Here is a 20,640-nt window from a genome sequence, read left to right as displayed (position 1 = left end):
ATATTTAATAAAATATTGTACAATGTAACGTTTTTGCACCATAAAAAATAACTTAAAATAAAAACTTATAAAATATTTTCCTTCGTTTTAAAAGGATGACATTTTTGAATTCAGTGACCTAAATACTTTTTGCAAGCGTTGGATGAATTTGGCACCTGCGAACAAAATATTTGTTAGTATAAATCTTTATGACCTTGTTGCATGTTTAAATTAATGTTCTCGTTTTTCTAAAACGTAATTGACAATTTTCACTGTTTATATTGGTTTTATTTAATTAGCAAAATAATCTGTTAGATAAAGTTAAAAAATCACTCAAATTTATTTGGGATAAACATCTTTCAACACCTATTATCAGGACAAACGTTAGTTTAACATATTTAGTTTATAATATCATCAAATAGGCTAAATGGAATAGTCTAGAGTGTATGGTCACTCGTAACCCGTGTCATTGCACTCGACGCAATATAACGTCTGCGCGGTCTTTCAGTAGAGCAATATGTCAAAGTTCAATGAAATGAAACTCATGATACTCAAATAGTAATAATAATTGTATATATTTCACCGTTGAATTAATATAATCATACTATTATAAATGATTTTTTAACAAAGTAATCTTAGATTGGTAGTTATGTAATAAAAAATAAGTAAATTTATGTAGACATGCAACAGGATCATGAAGAATTTGATTTAAAAAATACTAACGTATTTTGTTCGCTGGCGCCAAATTTGCGCAAGGTGCAAAAACTATTTAGATCACTGAATTCAAAAACGCCACCCTTTTAAAAGTATTTTATAAATTTTCATTTCCTTTTTTCAGCCAGAACGTTATTTCAAGTCAAATGTATGTTTAGGATTTAATATATAAAATTAGGACAATGTATCTTAGCAGTGTATACATTATTCATTTTCATAAAGTATTTAGAATAAATAATAAAAAAATTACGTTATTTCTTACTTATAAAGAAGATTTATTTACTTTTAAATGATATATAATATACATATCTTTTACAAGTCTAAAATTTTTAATTTTATTGTTTTTAATTTTTAATACACCACACACTTGCCGATGTGTGTATGATGTGGTACCGAACGACGAAATCATTTCTGACTAATTCAGCTCTAGATTGAAATAACATGTCCATACAAAAATATTATAACATATTATGAAAGATAATACGCCTCCTTTATTGTTCCGCATCAATAAAAACAACAATACTCTAATAATAAAACAGCAATTCTGTAATTCCATATATACAAAAATAAAATATATATTACAGTAAAATTTTATATTAATTCAAACATTAAGAATTAGGGTAAACGTTTTCGTTATTTAATTTAGAACGAAAGGGAGGAATGCCATGTCGAAGTTGTCAATATATTAAACATGCGTTACTTTTTTTTAACAGAATAAGTACAATCTCACTTAATCGTTTATTTCATTTCGAACATTATCAATGTTTAATTTGGACCTTTTATTCGTAGACCTTTTACTATTTGCTTAATGTTATAATAATATACGTTGATCCTTTCGTCGAATGAATTGTTAATAATTTGTTATGAAATAACACGTAGAATTATAATGAGTTCTCATATGTGTCCATATTATATTTTTTTACGACAAATATATTCATAAAATGGAATCACTTTTGATGTTTATTTTTTTGTATGTATTATTGAATTTATTATTGTCAAGATTTCTTGTATTCAAAGCCAATTAAAAAAAACATCAAGAGATTAATTTACTGGCGTTAAAAAGATCCAAACGGAATTACTTTGAGGTATAAGCCGTATGACGTCATTATTTAGAATTCAAAGAAACCTTTCATTCAAGGAACAATACTAGTCACGTCAAGTACCGTGAAGATTATTTATCATAACACAATACCTTTGCGCTTTGTAAACACGGAGACAAGACGAACATGCCAGCCTTAACTGATCGTGTAACGTTAACTATTTACGACCTTTTGCTAATATTATATAGGATAATATATATTTGTTTTTTTTTCTGTTTACACATAATTTTTTTTATTTTTATTTTTAAGGAAGGCTGTCGGGATAATTTTGTATATAATTAGCATTACAAGGAGTTATCCAAAATCCGACATGTTATGTCCTGGAGTATTAAAACATTGATTCACCCAGCAATCTCCATGTTATCAAAACGATAGGGATATTCTTTTTGATTGAAATTATAAAATAAATTAAACGTAAAAAATGTAATCTGTAATATAAAACTGCACAAACATTTTCCATATTATATTGTATTTTGCCAAACGATGCAATAAAATAATTCAATAAACTATTATGTTACTGCGGAATATTTCTAATACGAGGTTTTAACATGAAAGATCGTGTACCACTCAAGGATTACTTACTAATAATTCCGAAAAAAAAAACACGGCAGCCATTAATTAATTGTGCAAATAATTTGAAACTATCCTTAAAAATACGTAAAACGTATCGAATCAAATCAACAATTTATTACACACGGAAAATCATAATGACCTTTAATTTTGGACGTATTTATTATTACGACCACAGAACACGCGGTTTGAAATGACTGCAGTAAATATTAAAGATCGCTGGCGGCGCTCGCGCAGCGCGAGTAGACGAAGACTGAAGTTCTAAATTCGTAATACATCCACTTCGCGTATAATATCTTCGTATATTTTCCATTTTCTTTCGCCCAATGACATCCGCACTGAATCAGCCATTCATGTTTTTTTTGAGTCTATTATTATAAAGAAAACGGGTTCTTGGAACACATTCTAATTGAATACGAATGACACAAACAATATACTGAATCTGTGTGAATAAAAAAGAAAAAACTTATGAACACCAAACACAAAAAAGTCTTTATTGTTTTTTATTTACTGTAGAAAAGTAATCGTCGATTTAATTTGGAACTATTCTATGTGGACTTTATACTATTCACAGACAGAATAATTACAGTAAATCTCTGATCAGGAATTTATATTTGATTTTGATTTTCCCTTTTGTTGTTTTATAATCGGAGCATTTAATTTAGTCTTTTCCCCATAGAATACACAATAATGAGATAGGTAGGATAGCTAACAGATTATCTCTGTTTATTAAACCAGGTACTTATCGCAATAATATTGATATATTTTTCAAATATATATTAGATATTAACACATACATTACATACAATAACAGCCTGTAAATTTCCCACTGCTGGGCTGCCTTCTCCCTCTCCTTGAGGAGAAGGTTTGGAGCATATTCCATATTGTAACAATTTAGTAAATTGCAATCAAGAATCCTCTTTAATTTTCTGCACATCTACGGCTGGAGCTCTTCAATATGAGACCATAACTGATTTTTGTGCAGCCCATAATCACTGGGACAAAAATCAGCTTACGCTATTAATATCAAAATGATCTATGTGTATAAAAATTAAATCCTTATTAGTCAGTTAAGTTGTGTACGTGTACGTCCGACAAACAATCCCTATAAAACATCTATACTAATCTAAAATAATATTTAATATTATATATTTAATATCTAATATTTATATACAATATTCAATATTAGTATTGATTAGTACATGAATAATATTAAAGTATACGAGAGTAACTCTTCCTGTCTGTCTGTCTGTACGAAACAAGTTTGAACCCCAAAGACGGACATAATATGCTGCTTTTTATTACTCTACATTTCTTTAGCGCTCTGAGTTTCAAGCAAGTGTAATAATGTTACTTTCATTTAATACTAATAATAATAATAATCATTAGTTAGCCTAACTTTAGCACAATTATTATACATTTAATACTTCATATTTATAATCAAAGTGTGTAAGTACATATGTTTAAAAAATCTTATCTCCCATCTTTTAGCGGACACCATTATAAATTTAAAACCTTGAGTGCACATACATTTAATGGTAGTGTAACCGCGACCTTGTCTCGATCTCTGACTGCTTGGTACATTGCCAGCACATCTGCACCCAATGAAAACAGTCTGAATGCTTCGGACAAATTTAAAACCTACAATCACTGAAATATATAACTCTTATAATTTAACAAATAGAGGTTAAAATCCAATAGCAGCACCGAATGCGGTTAGTTCTGCGGTTATGTTGAGTACTTTAAATCTGGCTAATGTGCCTGTTGCAAATTAACACCGGCGGTGAAGTTTTAACGAACTCTTATTTATTTACAAACTTTAAGTGTGTTATACAATTGACAAAATTATATATATAATATATTCAAAGTATTGTAAACTAATTTGCTATCTATGATTGCTTCGAATAAATCAATATTGTCTTGTTGCTACACCGTTTCATACTATGATCGTGCTAGGAACGTGTCAGATAGAAAATAGTCTTTGTATATAGAAGTGTGACACTATGCCCACTAGTCAGTTCCATCGCACGACCAATACAGACGCGGGCTTTGCATCAAGCGTCAACAATTGTCGCCATCGTCGAGAATATTTTTCCGGTGCCGATACGCTCCGTGTTGAAACAACATTTTTTGAAAACAGAACGAAAACCATGGATATGATGACACGAAGATGATACGCGGGTGCTATTGAGATTAGAACTGTTATAAGCGGGTATACGCTATTGATACTTTTTAGTTAGCATAGTAGTCCGTGCACGATCATGGTATGAGATGTTACAGTAAGCAAACTCCTTTAAATCATAGCGTTGTCTTATTATATATACAACTTGAAGAACTTTTATATATTTTATATTTGTACACCACATACATAAAATTTAGATGTATTACAATACAAGTTCAGCTATCTATCAACATATAGATATCCCTTGAGCGAACTGTAGTTTTTTTTTTTAATTCCATGAATATTTTCATTACATTCGCGTATAATATTATGTACTGTATATATATCTTTCCCATTGTCAATAGATGTTTGCTTTAAAGCTGCAAATCCTTTTGTATATCTCTCGTTACATGTAACACGTAAAACGCAAACAATCGATGTTTGCAAAACTTTGTATTGACAAGAAATATCATTCGATTGAACCAATATTTTCTGTTATCGCGTGTTTTATTTCGCTATTAGCTTTTTATTGTAAATTTTTCTAACTTTATTAATAAAGAAACACTATGTACCTACATATAAATATTTTATGTAATAAAGTCTTATCATAAGTATATAATAGATTATCCCAATGAATTATTCCTTAAATAAAGTTTTTTTTATGAGATTAATAAATAAAAATCCGAGTGTTAGATAAACAAAATTTACTTTTTTCGATTGTATTGTCACCAGAGACAAAAATGTGTGCAAAATTTCTGCTCAATCGTTTGTGTGAAACGGGTTTAAAATTCGGTGCAAGATTTGACCTGCACATACAAACAGCTCGCAGCAGTTGAATAAAAGTTTGTAAAATTGTTCATGTCTATTTTTTTTTAAATCGTTCACATCAAACATACAGAGGAAACAGAGAAAAATCCTTTGTTTTGGAGACAGATAAAATAACGAAGTCAAAACATGAATTTAACATTTTTTCTATGACACAAAAGAAAAATTAACAAAAGAGTATATATATTACACTTTTTTACATGTTCATAGAAAATACATAATGTCCATTCATTTGGTACAAACACGAAACATTAAAATTTTGCAAGCTGTGAAAAATCGCGCTCATTTATATACATACATTTTACACGTTTTTATAAATTAGACATGCTTTTATTTTCAGTGTCGTTTACTTGATTAAATAGTATATGTAAATGTTTAAAGGCAATTACTTTTATTTATGCATATAATATTATGGGAATTATTCTAAGAATAATCTTGATTTATATGCGAATCTACCTTGGAGCTTTGGCACAAAATATATTCCTAATTTCAATTGAAGGCCAAATTTTGTGTTATTAACTAAAATATTATTATACATCGAGACTTTAACGACTATATCATACAGTGAAACTCCTAAGACAACAATTACGTTACTAAGATATTAATTATGGGGTCGAGACGCCTCGTATTTCATAAAGGATGATTATTAGACGAGTAAAGATATTATTATGTTTGATGAAAGTTCCTATAAAGACGTATCATATTTAAAATAGGCTCTCCTGGCTGTTCTCAAGGTAAAGTGATAATAAATAAATAACAGCGTTATAAGAGATATAACGCATACGAATATGACTTTTAAAGGTAGTTTGCGGGATATTGAAGAGATTTATTGAATAAAATAAAAATAAAATTTATTTGAAAACTTATCTGAGACAAAGCGTTTAGTGATGTTTATAGGCTAGTTAGAACTACAAAATACTTATCTTTTTTTTTCTTTAATTCCACCCTAAGCTTTTATAATAAAATATTACCATGTTATTATTTTTATTTCTTTAACTATTTAATACAAACTTAATATATATAAAACAGTTTTAAGCATCTGTTTCGTACTATTTTTTCCATCTATTTCATATTCAAATTGTCATCAACACGGATTAATCTATACTATTAATATAAATCCGAAAGTAACTCTTTCACGGAACCACTGAACCGAATTTGATAAAATTTGGTATCTTCGGAAGGAGTTCTTCCATCGACTTCAAACTTACTTCATACCAAATTGTATGCCTAGCACCTGACAACCGATACCTAGAACACGAACGGAGCCGCAGGCGACAACTAGTATTATACTATATCAAAATATTTAGGCTGAGCATAAATATAGGTATAGTCAAGATACAAATACCGAATTCTTAATATTACCAAATTGGAATGTCTCGGCATCACTTTTGAGACTTAAACTCAAAAAGAAATTAGGTAATGGTCTAAATACCTACCTCGCGTGCTAAATTTAATTAGTAATCGCACAATTTAAATACCAACGCATCAGCTTCCAGACGGTAGCAAACAGGAATTAGGCTGACTGGTAAACATTTAAATATCATCTGCACACGCAACGGCGCTTCTCGCCGATATCGATTTTCGCACGCTACTTTTGCACCAATTACAATTTCCATCGCGCAAATCATCCGACGTTTTTACAACAAAGTTGCATGCAATTTTTTCACCACATGTCTTATTGCCTGTTTAATTCAGTATATTTTGTTTTTGAGTCAACTCTAAGGTAAAAACAAAGAAGTTACTAAGAACGAGTAATAACAAAGATATATATTTAATTTTGCAGTAAAATCCTAACAAAGAAAAATTGCCGCATTTTAGCGTAAACTCAATACAAAAATAGACCAATTGGTCGCTAACGACGCCACACACCGCTGAGGATCAAGTGAATCAATAAACCCTTAGGAATCTCGATCATCAATCAAAAGCGAGTGGGCCCTTTAAGCTCATAAAAACTCATGCCACAATGTCGTGTACATATTTATGAAGCTTCCGAGTGATCTGCTATTGATGGGCCGCCCATTCATCAGTTGAAACTGTCGACACAGGAACTCAACCGTTATATTGTAGATTTAGTAAATTATACAGTGATATTAGGGTTCAGTTTTGCCTTATTATAATTAAAGATTATTAAACTCTATCTATGCGTAACGTGTCTGAGAAATGATTCACTTAGCTGTTAAGTCCTGAATTAGTAATTAATAGCTCAAGTTTGTTTTATAATAAAGACATAAAACAAAATCATTTAATATAAGAGCTATGTAGCGAAAATATTTAATAATGTATAAGTTTTAAAAATGATATTTAAAATTCCAAGGTCTAAAGATATGATCCAATGATTTTTATGAATTGAAATAAATAGTATTCAAGCGAGCTAAGTCACGGCTATCGACGCTTACAACTGTATATAATCCCACAGCGTACAGTAGTCCCAAGTAAATCTTCCAAAAATATGTTTAAACTAAAAAGATACTTATCTTTATAACGTAAAGATTCAAAATATAGTATTCCGATTCCGGCGATTGATAAAAATTCCTTCTCATACAAAGTCATACGTTATTTAATAGTAAAACTTACAATATTTTATCAGTTTAAGGAAATCATAAAATAAATCACAATTGTGTATTTTAAGCTGAATTTTATATATATATATATATATATATATATATATATATATATATCAAATTAATATGGAATTATTATAAACGTTATATCAGATTTGGTAACTCGTTTTTTTCTGTAAATTTATTTTACATTTTTTTTTATGTTTTTGTCGCGATAACAGATAAATTATTCAAATATATTTAAATATTATCTTATATATATCAGGGCAATATAAGACTTTTGAACAAGAGAAGCCAAATTAAGCCTTTTGTATGCGTTTTTGTGTGCAAGGCAGGTGCGGTGTGTGCGTGCAATGTATGAAACGGACAGTGTATGAAACATACTTTCGGCAATTCAGATTATTTTATAAGTTTACAAAAATGGTCAATGGACGTTGACGTGATAAAATAAATAAAATAAACCTTACAGTATATTATTAAAAAAAAATATTTCAAGTACCATTAAACGAAAGGAAATTTATTTATTAAACATCGCACACTACAAACCTCTTATTAATAAACAATTTGTAATGGCCATTCTTTGGTTTCGTTATTTAAATTTCACATGACCGAATGTAATTATTCACACGCCACTCTTTTAGTAGAAATATTAATATTTTAAGTGGCTAAAATCAATCTCCAACAATGATAATTAAAAGAAAAACATTTGAGATCAATTTATGGATTATCTAAATAACCGTTTCATATATAAAGAATAATAAATAATATAAAGAACTTAATATCGATAAATATTTAATACATAGAGGAAATAAATAGAACTTGTTATTTTAGGCTATCATAGCGGGATGTAGTTCTAACTGTGACATGCCATATAACCAGCTAGGCCTGTAAAAAGTAGGTCTAATGCCCTCAGGTATCAGTCAACATCTCTGTGTTTAGCTCGTGTGACACTATCGGGGTCGCGACGACCGTTATGATGTTTACACGAAGCCTTATGTTCGTTTTGCTCGATCCGCAAACGAGTTTACTTTTTGAGTGTGGGTCGATATGACTTTTCCAAATGACACGAGATTATGTCGATCAATTAAAAATAATATTCATTCACTGTTAAGATAAATATGCGACATATTAATTTGTAAGTATTATATTAAATATCATTTATTTTAAATGACATTACGCACTCGTATTCATGGACTTATTAGGCATGATTCGATTTTTGTAACTGTGGTACAATTGCATTTTTAATTTTAAGTAACGCTATATGTGTTTCCAAACCCTCAAGAACAACAAACAATCATACCGATAAATTTAAAAAGTTAGTGCATAAATTTATACTTTTTTTGAAGTAGAATAACTGGTGTGGACGTACTTCAAAATCAATATTATCTATTCAATCAATATTATCTATATTTATGTAAGCTACATTATATACATACTTCATAACGACACAATAAGTTTTTATATTAGCAACTGAATCAATTACTTAATTACTAATTAATGACGTAGTGAGATAATTACGTAGACATTATATTCATTATAACAGTGTTCTGTAGATGACAGTTTTTATAAAATAAGCTTGTAAAACGGAAGTTATATAGAATAAAATATTACCTCTGTTAATTTAAGTAGCAGCGGGTCACACGAATACACGAAGTCAGGACTTTGTACGGGTAAAAATCATATAATTTTACCACAAAGGATAGTCAATAGTCCTCCCCTTGGAATTTAAATCTTCAAAAATCCTTTCTTAATTTTAATGCTTACGTAAAAAAATAAACCTATGCTCCAAATTTCAGTTGTTCTGTATGTGCGTTGATAGTCATGGCAAACAATTTTATAATAGACTGTTTTAGCTAAATGCGTTTCGTATTTAACTGCATTTTATGAATAATTAAGATTTATGTTTTGCGTCAATCGTATTTAAAATGTAAAATCGGTGTAGTACACTAGTAACGGCAAAATATGATATTGAACTGTGTCCAATTAGAGAAGAGAATAATGACTGCCATATTACTGTTCTGTTCGTTAGCGGATACATTGTTACGAGCGAAGTAATTTTATAATGTTTTAGTTATGTATTGGTATTGTAAGATTTTTTTAAAGGAAATTGTATTTAACCAATATCAATAAAGGTACACGAAACAACGAACATTAATATACTTAAAAAACTGGCCAAGTGCGAGTCAGACTCGCGCACGAAGGGTTCCGTACCATTATCTATAAAACGGTTAAATAAAACATATTTTGTATGGTAACATCCCTTAAATATTAGTTTTATGCTGTATTAATTATTTGTTATTAAAGCTGTAACAGAAATACATCATCTGTAAAAAAAATTAACTGTCTAACTGTCTCGGTTCATGAGATACAGCCTGGTTACAGACGGACAGACAGACGGATGGACGGACAGCGGAGTAATAGGGTCCCGTTTAACATTTTGGTACGGAACCCTAAAAAGTTTAACTACAAATTACTATTGCAGATTTAGTTTGTGTTATTGGCGTCAAAACCATTTCTTAGCCTATACGAACTAATAATACAACGTGATGAAATAAAATACAATTTCAAAAACATTGAAGAGGTTTTTTTTTGTATTTTGTATTACCTAACTAAAAAACCTACTACGCAAATATACATAAAACTTATTTTCGACTTAGCACTGCGATTGGAAAATGGTTTATTTCGACGGTTTTGTCTGGCTTGCTTATATAGTAGATGTAAGCAAGCAAGATACAATACAAAACAATTTAATATTCATAAAAATATTTATTTAACGATTGATTTATATGATAATATATGAATAAATTCCTATAATTAAAAAAAAAAAAACCTAATGAAAGTCAATTTATATCCAAGCCGCATTTACTTGGAATATATCCAAATTTTTTTTATAGAATACTTTGATTAAATTTACTATCTTTGTTTTGGTGTTAACAAGATGGAATTGAGTCTTGTCGTTTTAGTGTCAAACGATATTTCGCTCTTTGTTCAGAGAACCTTCAATTTAAACGTAATCGTCCTATTTCAACCGCCAAAGAGAATTTAAGTACCTAGTAAGACATTTTTTGTTTATTACCTTAACAAATTTGATTTAAGAATGACAAAAATTAAACCACAGACTTAAAGTAAATTAGATTGGTATTTTGAGTAAATGGATAGAAAACGATCTGGGTGCGATATGGTCTGTCTAATTCTCCTTTTCATTTAACGCTCATAATTTCAAATTAATGAATGAATTCGCCAAATATTGCACCTACATTTATGAAAACAGTATAGCGATTTTGTTAGAAGAAACTCGGGACTCTAACATGCGACATTGACTATAATAATTATGAGCTTGTCACCTTAAGTCGCTTGTCATAATTTCTCGTGTGATATACGAAAAGAATTGAACTGAGATGGCCCAGTGGTTAGAGCGCGTGCATCTTGACCGATGAATTCAGGTTCAAACCCAGGCAAGCACCACTGAATTTTCATGTGCTTAATTTATGTTTATAATTCATCTCATGCTCGGCGGTGAAGGAAAACATCGTGAGGAAACCTGCATGTGTCTAATTTCAACGAAATTCAGCAACCCGCATTGGAGCAGCGTGACGGAAAATGCTCCAAAACCTTCTCCTCAAAAAAAGAGGAGGCCTTAGCCCAGTAGTGGGAAATTTACAGGCTGTTGATGATATGAAGAGATTTCTTACAGCATATCAAACGGCATATATCAAATATATATGCAATGACGCATCGTGTGAGATTGATTTGGATCGACATTTTGATCTCGAAATGCATCTCGTATATTCGCAACTCTTAAAAATACCCATTTTTAATTTATATACATATATGTACATGCCTTAATAACAACTAGGGTATTAAAACGTGGATAAATGGCAACTTCTGTTTCAATGTTTATAATATAAATGTATTTTACACGCATTTAGTCACATTAAATTCAATTCCGTTGATTTTATATCTTAATTTTGATACACTTTATATTTCCCCAGTTGGTAAATACCTTGCGAATGCATAAGGTCGATAGAGTGTGCATACATTTTCAATGAAGCTGCAATTTGCTCAGTAAACTCGACAAGTATTGCGCTTCTGATTTGAACAAATACAGAACTATTAATGCCAATCCAATTAAATACTTTTAAAATCTAGCGATCGTGCTTCATAACGTAACATAGATAAATATTATACAAAGATTGTTAAGGGTAAAATTAAAGCAACCACTAAATTCCAAATATAGATTAAATCGCAAAAATAAAAGAAGAAAAATTACGTGCTATATGCTTAATTTTTTTCATGTTATATCTGTGCAAGTCGTATTAAGTTTTTTTTCGATGTGCTTCACGCATGCACAATACAGTAACACATTTGCCTGTTTAAATAAAAAAATACGTAAAACTATAATATTGGATGTTTGAATTAATTACTTAATTCATGATATAGAGATTAGAGTCACGCGATTCGAATACATCCACCAATTCAACTCAACCATCAACAATACCAATTTAACTCCAATACGTTCAAACGGATTTAGGTCGATCATCTATCATCGACAGGTCATCACATGGCCTCACTGCTGATCGCGATATGTTATACTAAAAGTATTTTAAAATACAATATCGAATTTACTTATATATATATATTAATCGCTTGTAAAGTTTATTGTTCATGACACAAAATGTTTTAAGCCCCTTTAATATCGAGGATTTCTTATAAACTTCAATAAAAAAATATTATATTTTAAAAGTAAAAAGTAAGTAACAGTATCCACTGCTGGGTTGGGCGAAGTCGAAAAACCCGCTACGGATTTCCCCCACATGAAGTGGTGCTGTTTGTGGGACTCGACGGTGCCACACTGGAATACTCTCTAAAAACCAAGCGGTAGCTCGTTTCTTCGGCGGGCACCACGGGATCACTTTCACATGTAGATGTTTTCTCACACACGCATTAACTGCACCATTAGTGTTTCAAAATTATAATTCCGATAACAACATGTATTTAATTATATCCAGATAATTACTGAAATCTATTTCTAGCTAACAATATTCACTTGCCTATGGTATTCAATTTACTTCAAAATATATGCTTCTGTTAGTTTGCACATTGTGTTTGTTATCAATCATCATTTAACTTGAATACAAAGGACGGGACATTGGCGGACATCTATCATCGAGAAGTCATATCAGTGAAACTCGTAGTGCAACTAGTAATTTAACAAGCCATTAAAATAATTATATCATGACAACAATGAATCGTCAATCTATCAAGTTTTGGAACAAAAATAAAATTTATCACTACCGTTCTTTACAAATGACTTTTTTTTAAATGGGCAGACTAGTCCAAAATTAAATAAGATCTGCTTAAGAATCCAGAATCTCACGAAGATCAATATTTTAAGCCGCCGTCAAAGAAAATAACGGATACATACCAATTAAAGTTACATACAAAAAAAAATGGCAATTTAAATTGTAATCCTTAAATATCGATTGTAATGGTGGTGAAATTAAAACCATACAAGCACATCGGAATAATAAACTCAATCAAATTGAGGAAAAGGAACACCTAACGCAACGCTTGTGGAAATTTCACCTTGAAAAATGAAACTTGAACTAATTGCCATTTTCCATAATGTCTAAGAAACGTCTCGGAAATACGTTACGGTTTTGGAAGTCAACAATATTCGCAAATGTTAGGCGAGAAATACATCAAAGATATAAAGATGTAAGCCAATCGAGTCCCCTGTGTATTACGATTTGCCCACAAAGCGGCTGATTTCTGATACTTTTGCGATTTTTATCCGAATATCAATATGAATCAGCGTGCAACGTCATTGAAGGCATTATAATATCGTTTGTAAGTCCGACGCGTTATCATAAATCTTTCTTGTCAAAATTGACGTGTTTAACGGACTGTTTCGGTTGAGTTTTGAATTGTCTTTCTTGAATTATTTCAGTTTTTAATGTAATTTTACTGTCTATGGCAACGTATAAAATTAATACCTATATAGATAAGCAATGTTGAGACCAGAACAGACCTGAACTGAGCGACTATAAACGAACAGTGTGATTTTGTAATATAAATATAAATCAACTTAGTAAAAGTGTCTTCCGTTTTAACCCACAAAGACAAATAAGTATCGCAACAAATAATTATTTTAATTGAATTATTTTCTTAACATTTTTTAAATAACATTAGCATAAAAAATGTAACCATTTAATTTAATAGATGAAAGCAAAACGTAATTAATGGAAAACTCACCAATTCCTCGGGAGATCCCGGTTCCTTCATACCATTGCTCTTATCCGTGCTCCCCGTCTCTGTAAATATATATATCTATGTAATTTAATTTTACAAATAAAATCCAAATATATACCTCATTCAAGTTTCTATAATAGTATTTTACTATCAGTATTGCCCAAACATAAAACTACCATTTAGATATACCTTTAAAACATAGGTATACATATTTTTCTATCTAATTAAAGGCCTTCTCAATGAATTTACATTACATAATGTAATGTAGCCTGTAAATTTCTCACTGCTGGGCTGAGGCCTCCTCTCTCTTTGAGGAGGTTTGGAGCATATTCCACCACGCTGATCCAATGCGGGTTGGTGGAATACACATGTGGCAGAATTTCGTTGAAATTAGACACATTCAGGTTTCCTCACGATGTTTTCCTTCACCGCCGAGCACGAGATGAATTATAAACACAAATTAAGCACATGAAAATTCAGTGGTGACTGCCTGGGTTTGAACCTGAAATCATCAGTCAAAAATCACGCGTTCTAACCACTGGGGAATCACGGATCTATTGAGCCATCTCGGCTCTACTGGTCAATCTCAGCTCTTTGAATATGTCCGTAATATAAGCTTTAAAATAACTATGTGAGAAAAAACGAGTAGGTACATAAAAAAAAATTTTTTTTTCAACTCTCAATTTACGGTAGCGATAGTCAAGTCTGTTCTATCAATAGGTGTCATGAATATACGTCAATACCAACTGATTGCTTTGATGCAATCAACGCGGTTCAGCGACGATGAAACGAAGCAAATTAATGAATTTACTTGCAAGGGTCGTGAAACTTTGAGAACAATTAAATTGACACTTTAAAGCGAAAAATAATTATTGAAAGGTGAATTTATAACAAATGAATATTAATAAGGATAGTTTAAAGATGTTTTGCATCGATTCTGCTTGGTGGTAGAGCATTGTACAAGGTTGTATCACGTCTGGGTACTACCACCCATAAATTATTTTTATATATGAATATACCGCCAATCAGCTCCACTTATGGCAGTTTACCAGCTTGGAGGTGAGTGAGCCACTACAATTACTGACATAAGCAATATAACATCTCAATCCCTGTGTTTCTTGACTGGCACATTGATTAAGGAATGGCATTTTTTTAAAGAGCCAATAACTATGGGCAGTATTTTAAATTTAAGAGAGTGAATTACTTATTCTATGATGCTATTTTCGTAACGATAACATATTAAAGATTTAAAAAAATACCGGCTTCAAAAAAAATAACTTAAAATATCAGGATGGTATATCCACATAAAGATATACATATTTCCAAATCAGTTCATAAACGTCGATGTCCTAAAGTTAAAACAAATACAATCAGATTGATAACATAATGTTCATAATTTTGAAGTTGATTTTAAATATGGATAACTCGTATTAAAACAAGGAACCAATTAGTCCAATCATGAGTTATAGGTGTTTAATTTCCGCTATATTCAAAAGTAAATATTGATAATAATTACCATGAATATTGTAAATGACATAAAACATGGGCATTATCGCGATAGACTATCAAAAATCACTAAAATTAATATTTAATAACAACGGAAGTATAAAACGCGTCCAATTAACAGCTGTTAATTAAAACTCTAGATAAAGAGCTAATTATAAACCAAAATAGACAAGTCGCGCTACCAAAACGGTAACAATTATAATAAAATATATACAAGCCAAATTAGCTCCTATCAAGCTTAGGTAAATATTAAAATTATGTGTACGAATATAATATGCATTACGCTCACTTTATCGACCTACAAAATTTAATCTCGTGCATTTTGATGAAACAAATTGCGTCACAGGATGTAGTTATACAATAGCTACGTGGACATTAATGTTCAAAATCTCAGTAACATCATAAATGCGAAAGTTTGCATGTTAAGTCTTTTTTTCAATCATGCTCGAACGACTGAACGAACTTTAGTCAAATAAGGTAATATGATGTGAATTATAGCATGGAATAGAGGACATATATTTAATAAGAATTTCATGTTTAGTAAAAAAATATTATCGTTATATTTTGTTCCAGCAAAGTTTTAGTTAAAGATAGTTATTATATGAGCTCTTAATGCTTAAAATACGTTACCACATAATCCTTGTTTGCCGTAAAAATGATAAAACGTTATTCATAGATTCAACAAAGATGCTTTTCTTACCCTTCATCAGTTATTTTAGCAGACAGATGTATGTCTTCACGGACCAAATATCGTTTGTTTAAAATATACTTTCAGTGTAGATTTGCAATTTGTGAAACAAACAGTTATTCTTTTCTTTTTCATTGGAAAATAAAATGTTAAAACGAAGCTGTTACTGGCGCATTTTGCGTCTAAATTAATTAAATTATGCAGTGTTGAAGATAACCCTATACATGAACTGTTTACTCTAATGACAAGTATTAAAAAGCCTATGTTAACAAGAAGAACCTTTGGAAAAGGCGTGAGAAACTCCAGCAAAAAGGCTAAGATCTTGCGGTGAACCGAAAGCAAAAGCCGGCAGATGTTTTAGAACTAAAAAGCATTAAGCCAACTTGAGCATAAACGATCCTTTATGTTTCTCACGTTGCACGATCTTAGACTTGGATTTGCCGCTTCACAGCTTTGAGTCACCGCAAAGGTGAGCCCTGTTACGTGCATTCACGCAAATTGTATCGCTTTAACGGACCGTCAATAATGCACACAAAACTACACTTTAACTATAAAGCTTAACGCATATTTTATAATCATCCATCGCGTTACGTCTTTTTAGTATTTATTGTATACTGTCAACCGCAGAAAGTAAATCGTCGTTAAGTCTCGTCTCAGTTTGCTAACATTATGTCACGCAACGAAATCTTTAATACCGTTCTTTATCTTATCTCATGCTATGGTCACTTGCCATTCAGAAGACGACTGGTTTATTGACGTTTTATATAACAATGGTGTTGAATCGCTTTCGAAACTTTCGCCGTCAATTAAATCGCTACCGTTTTCAGTTCTATTGCTCGTCACGTCTTGTTGCAAGTCTTTCAATAATAGTTTATACGGTTACTTGGTTATAATAAACAGGTTTACTTATTATAAATAAACATCTACAATAATGGTATTTCATCTCCTGAAATCTTCTCCTTTAAAGGAGAGTAGGCCTGGAAATTCACAGGCTCTACTAATATAAATTTGTGCTCTTTACACCCATTATCCCATTTCATCTTCTCATTTCATTCTCATCTGTTTTACATATACAAATATCTCTTTTCCTTCTTTTTAAAATTGTATTTATTAATTTTCTTTTGCGTTTGTATTTCATTAATAATACATCTACATTATATGCGTTAATTTTTTTTTTAAATAGTGAGTTGTCGGAAACCTCTTTTATTTAAATAATTTAATAACCTAAATATAATAAAAGCTGAGTGAGATAAAGTGAAGTAAGGTTTATTCATTCGAATAATATTTTTTAATTAATTAAAAACAATTTCGGTACGGATTAGGCAAGAGAGAATAAGGCATTCCATTATCCCGAGTGCGGTTCCCCTCGCGGCTACGCCTGCATGATCTCTTTTTATTTATAATAGGAAGAGAGAAAATGATATAGATCACCTAACGTTACCTGGACATTACCCTGGGTATTGATGCTGTACCACACATACATCAGTTTTTACAGCACTGAATGATTAATATATTTATATATATTTTACAATTTGCATAAATAATAAAAAAATATGAAAATTGTAAAGTAAAACTATAAAACGTCTGAAATAATTTTTAAGTTATATTTATAATTAAAAACCTAAGACACCTATAATCCAGTTAATTGTTAAACTACAATAATATAATATCAGCTAAACTTTTCTATTATCACATCGTATTTTTCATACAAATCAACAAATGGTACATCTGATGGTAAGCGGTGGCCACCCAAAACATTGTAAGATATATTAGCCATCTACTATTATTACGTATTACTTGGCCAATGCGCCACCAACTTGGGCAAATAACATGTCGTGTCCCTTGTGACCGTAGTTACACTGGTAGTATTTGATTTAATTTTGCTGTAATCACTGACATAATGCTCATGAATCACCGCTAATTAGTAAATTATTCATTTGTAAAATAATTATCCAATATCCACGTAATTAACTCTCAATCTAGATCAATGTATATTAAACTAATGTTATATAATTATTAGTACATACGTTGACAAAATATCTTTCTGACATTATTTACCTGATCGCATGCTATAGTAGTCTTTCAGCGTCAATAGCTCAACGGCAACTCTAAAAGCGTGATGTACAAACTCATGATGTGAAAATCGCAAGTTCGATCCTGACACCGAAAATTAAGCAAAAGAATAAAATCAATCAATTCTAAAATTGGTATAGTTCTTTGAATATATTTTTAATATAAATATGTATATATATAAAGTCACAAAAAGCTAGTATAAATTATTTATTCTAACCTTACGCGTAAAGGCAGGCTCATATGACTTTACAGTATTAAATACCATATTAAGCCTATTGCAATCTTTTAATTAATCACTTTCATATGAACTCTAAACAGCTTTTTAAATTTTATATACCGAGTTATTAGTGAATGTAGTTAATAAAAACATTTTTTTATTTAAATCAAGCAGGCAGAATGGCAAATAAGGTACTCGATGGTAAGAGGTCATTGCTGCCGAAATATTAACCAATCCTAATGATAAACTTAAATAAGAAGAATTACTGCAAGAAAAACTTAGAAGACAAAGCCTCGTCAATCAAAAGTTGATGCGTTGGGTAAATGTCGCTTTTAGCGGATAAGTCGTGTGAATCTTAACGGATAATCGCCTATCCGGCGGTAAATAAATAACATTGTGACGAAATCTGTAACTATGGGATGAAATTTTACCGCACGTCTATTCACAAACCCGCACTGGAACAGCGTGGTGGCATAAAAACCGTTACGCGTTTTTGCTAAACTTTTATGCATAGAGAAGTTAATATAACAATGTGCAGTTTATTAAAAATATGACCGTGAGAAAAGAATAGCGTGGATAAATAAAACGTCCAGTCTAAAAAAGGCAAGCGTAAATGAATTTTCATAAAGCATAGTTCACGGTTATGGACTAGCGAACGGTCATACAATAATTACGACGTTCCCTTCACACGGCCGTGTCGCATGACTGGCTCTTTTGCCTTCCTAATATGATAACATAGAAAAGAAAATTATATGCGTTTTTTATTTTATAATTTTACTTACGACGATCAAAGAATTATTTGTGTAATATATACGAAGGCGCGCCCCTCCACGTTCTATTACGTTCCTATACGTTATTATTGGCGTGCATTATCATGGGTGATTATATTTGTTAAGGTACGCTAATAGTTTAACGTGAAGCAGCGCGCCTTCGTTAGTAAACAGATCTATACGCTATCATGTAATTTTCTTCATATTCGATTATAATTTAAGGTTTCCTTTCTTCATCGCATAGTACGAAACTCATAACAAGAAGGAACTTAATTGTAAAATCATACGTACACTGGTGGCAATACTAATCCAATATAGATTTAGTACATGGAATTTATAGAGCTTGGTTTAATTTTATTCTTTGCCTTCTACTATCTACGTGTGACTATATGCCTTCTACTATATATACTAAGACTATCTGTGTGTTCGCGTCGAGCGAGAAGTTGGAAGTTTAACTATTTTACATAAGTCCAATTCACACTAGAGCTGCTTTTTTTCTTTTTTTTTTTACCTCTTTAACTCTACTAAGCAGCCACTATCCATTTCTCCAAAATAAACACAAATAAATATAAAATAAAAACATTACAAATAAAATTAATATTTTATTCCGCTAAACATCAAATACGAATAAAATTAACGAACTCTTAAAACTTCAACGAAAATTTAACTCATACATCCAATTTCTTTTGTTTTTGTTCAAATGTCTTTATTTACTATATTTTGGGTACCCTATATAACATTATAACTTTATACATCAAACTGACAGTTTGATTTGAATAATAATTTTACGTTCGTTTTGTTGATTGGCCATTAATTGGAGAAGGTTTTAGATTTAGAATATTCACTTGAAGATACTAAGGAGCGAAGTACTCAACCATAAACTTCAACGAATTTAGCAAATTGTATGGAAGTAGACGTTCTTGTATAAAACAGACATGCAGAACAAAACGCGAGTAAAATGTGGAGGAACAGTTTGTAAACAATAAAATAAATGTTCTCCTTCTTTAAATTTAGAACATTAATCAGCTGACTAACAACCTGGGAATAACAATACCCTCAAGAAATGGTTCGTTTCGCTCACGTAAAATTGTCTGAAAAGTTAAATTAAGAACCTACCATTCACAGACCAGAAGGCTGTGAATAACGGATACTAGGCTAAACGTATGGTGATACACGATAGGGTTTCAGCAAATGTCAATTAGAGAGTTTACACTTTACATAAAC

The 20,640-nt window shown here is 30.8% G+C and overlaps 1 protein-coding gene across 5 annotated transcripts in view; it reads right to left on the bottom strand.

The window, feature by feature from the left end:
• The window catches only part of LOC125068642 (apoptosis-stimulating of p53 protein 1), a 237,704-nt gene that overhangs the window by 118,305 nt on the left and 98,759 nt on the right, over nucleotides 1-20,640 (bottom strand). For 3 of the 5 annotated variants that reach the window (XM_047677898.1, XM_047677895.1, XM_047677897.1), the window contains exon 1: nucleotides 2,506-2,601. Coding sequence is in view for 2 of the 5 variants with exons in the window: in XM_047677896.1 (XP_047533852.1) it covers nucleotides 14,166-14,224 (59 nt within the window). In the remaining 3 variants the exon portion in view is untranslated. Of the gene's footprint in view, nucleotides 1-2,505; nucleotides 2,602-14,165; nucleotides 14,225-20,640 lie in introns of those variants that run through there. The other 2 variants (XM_047677896.1, XM_047677899.1) reach the window with 1 other exon arrangement.

Source organism: Vanessa atalanta, chromosome 14 (assembly GCF_905147765.1).
Source record: "Vanessa atalanta chromosome 14, ilVanAtal1.2, whole genome shotgun sequence".
NCBI lineage: Eukaryota > Metazoa > Arthropoda > Insecta > Lepidoptera > Nymphalidae > Vanessa > Vanessa atalanta.
The sequence above is the reverse complement of the archived record's forward strand: the minus strand, read 5'-3'. Positions and strand labels throughout refer to the sequence as shown.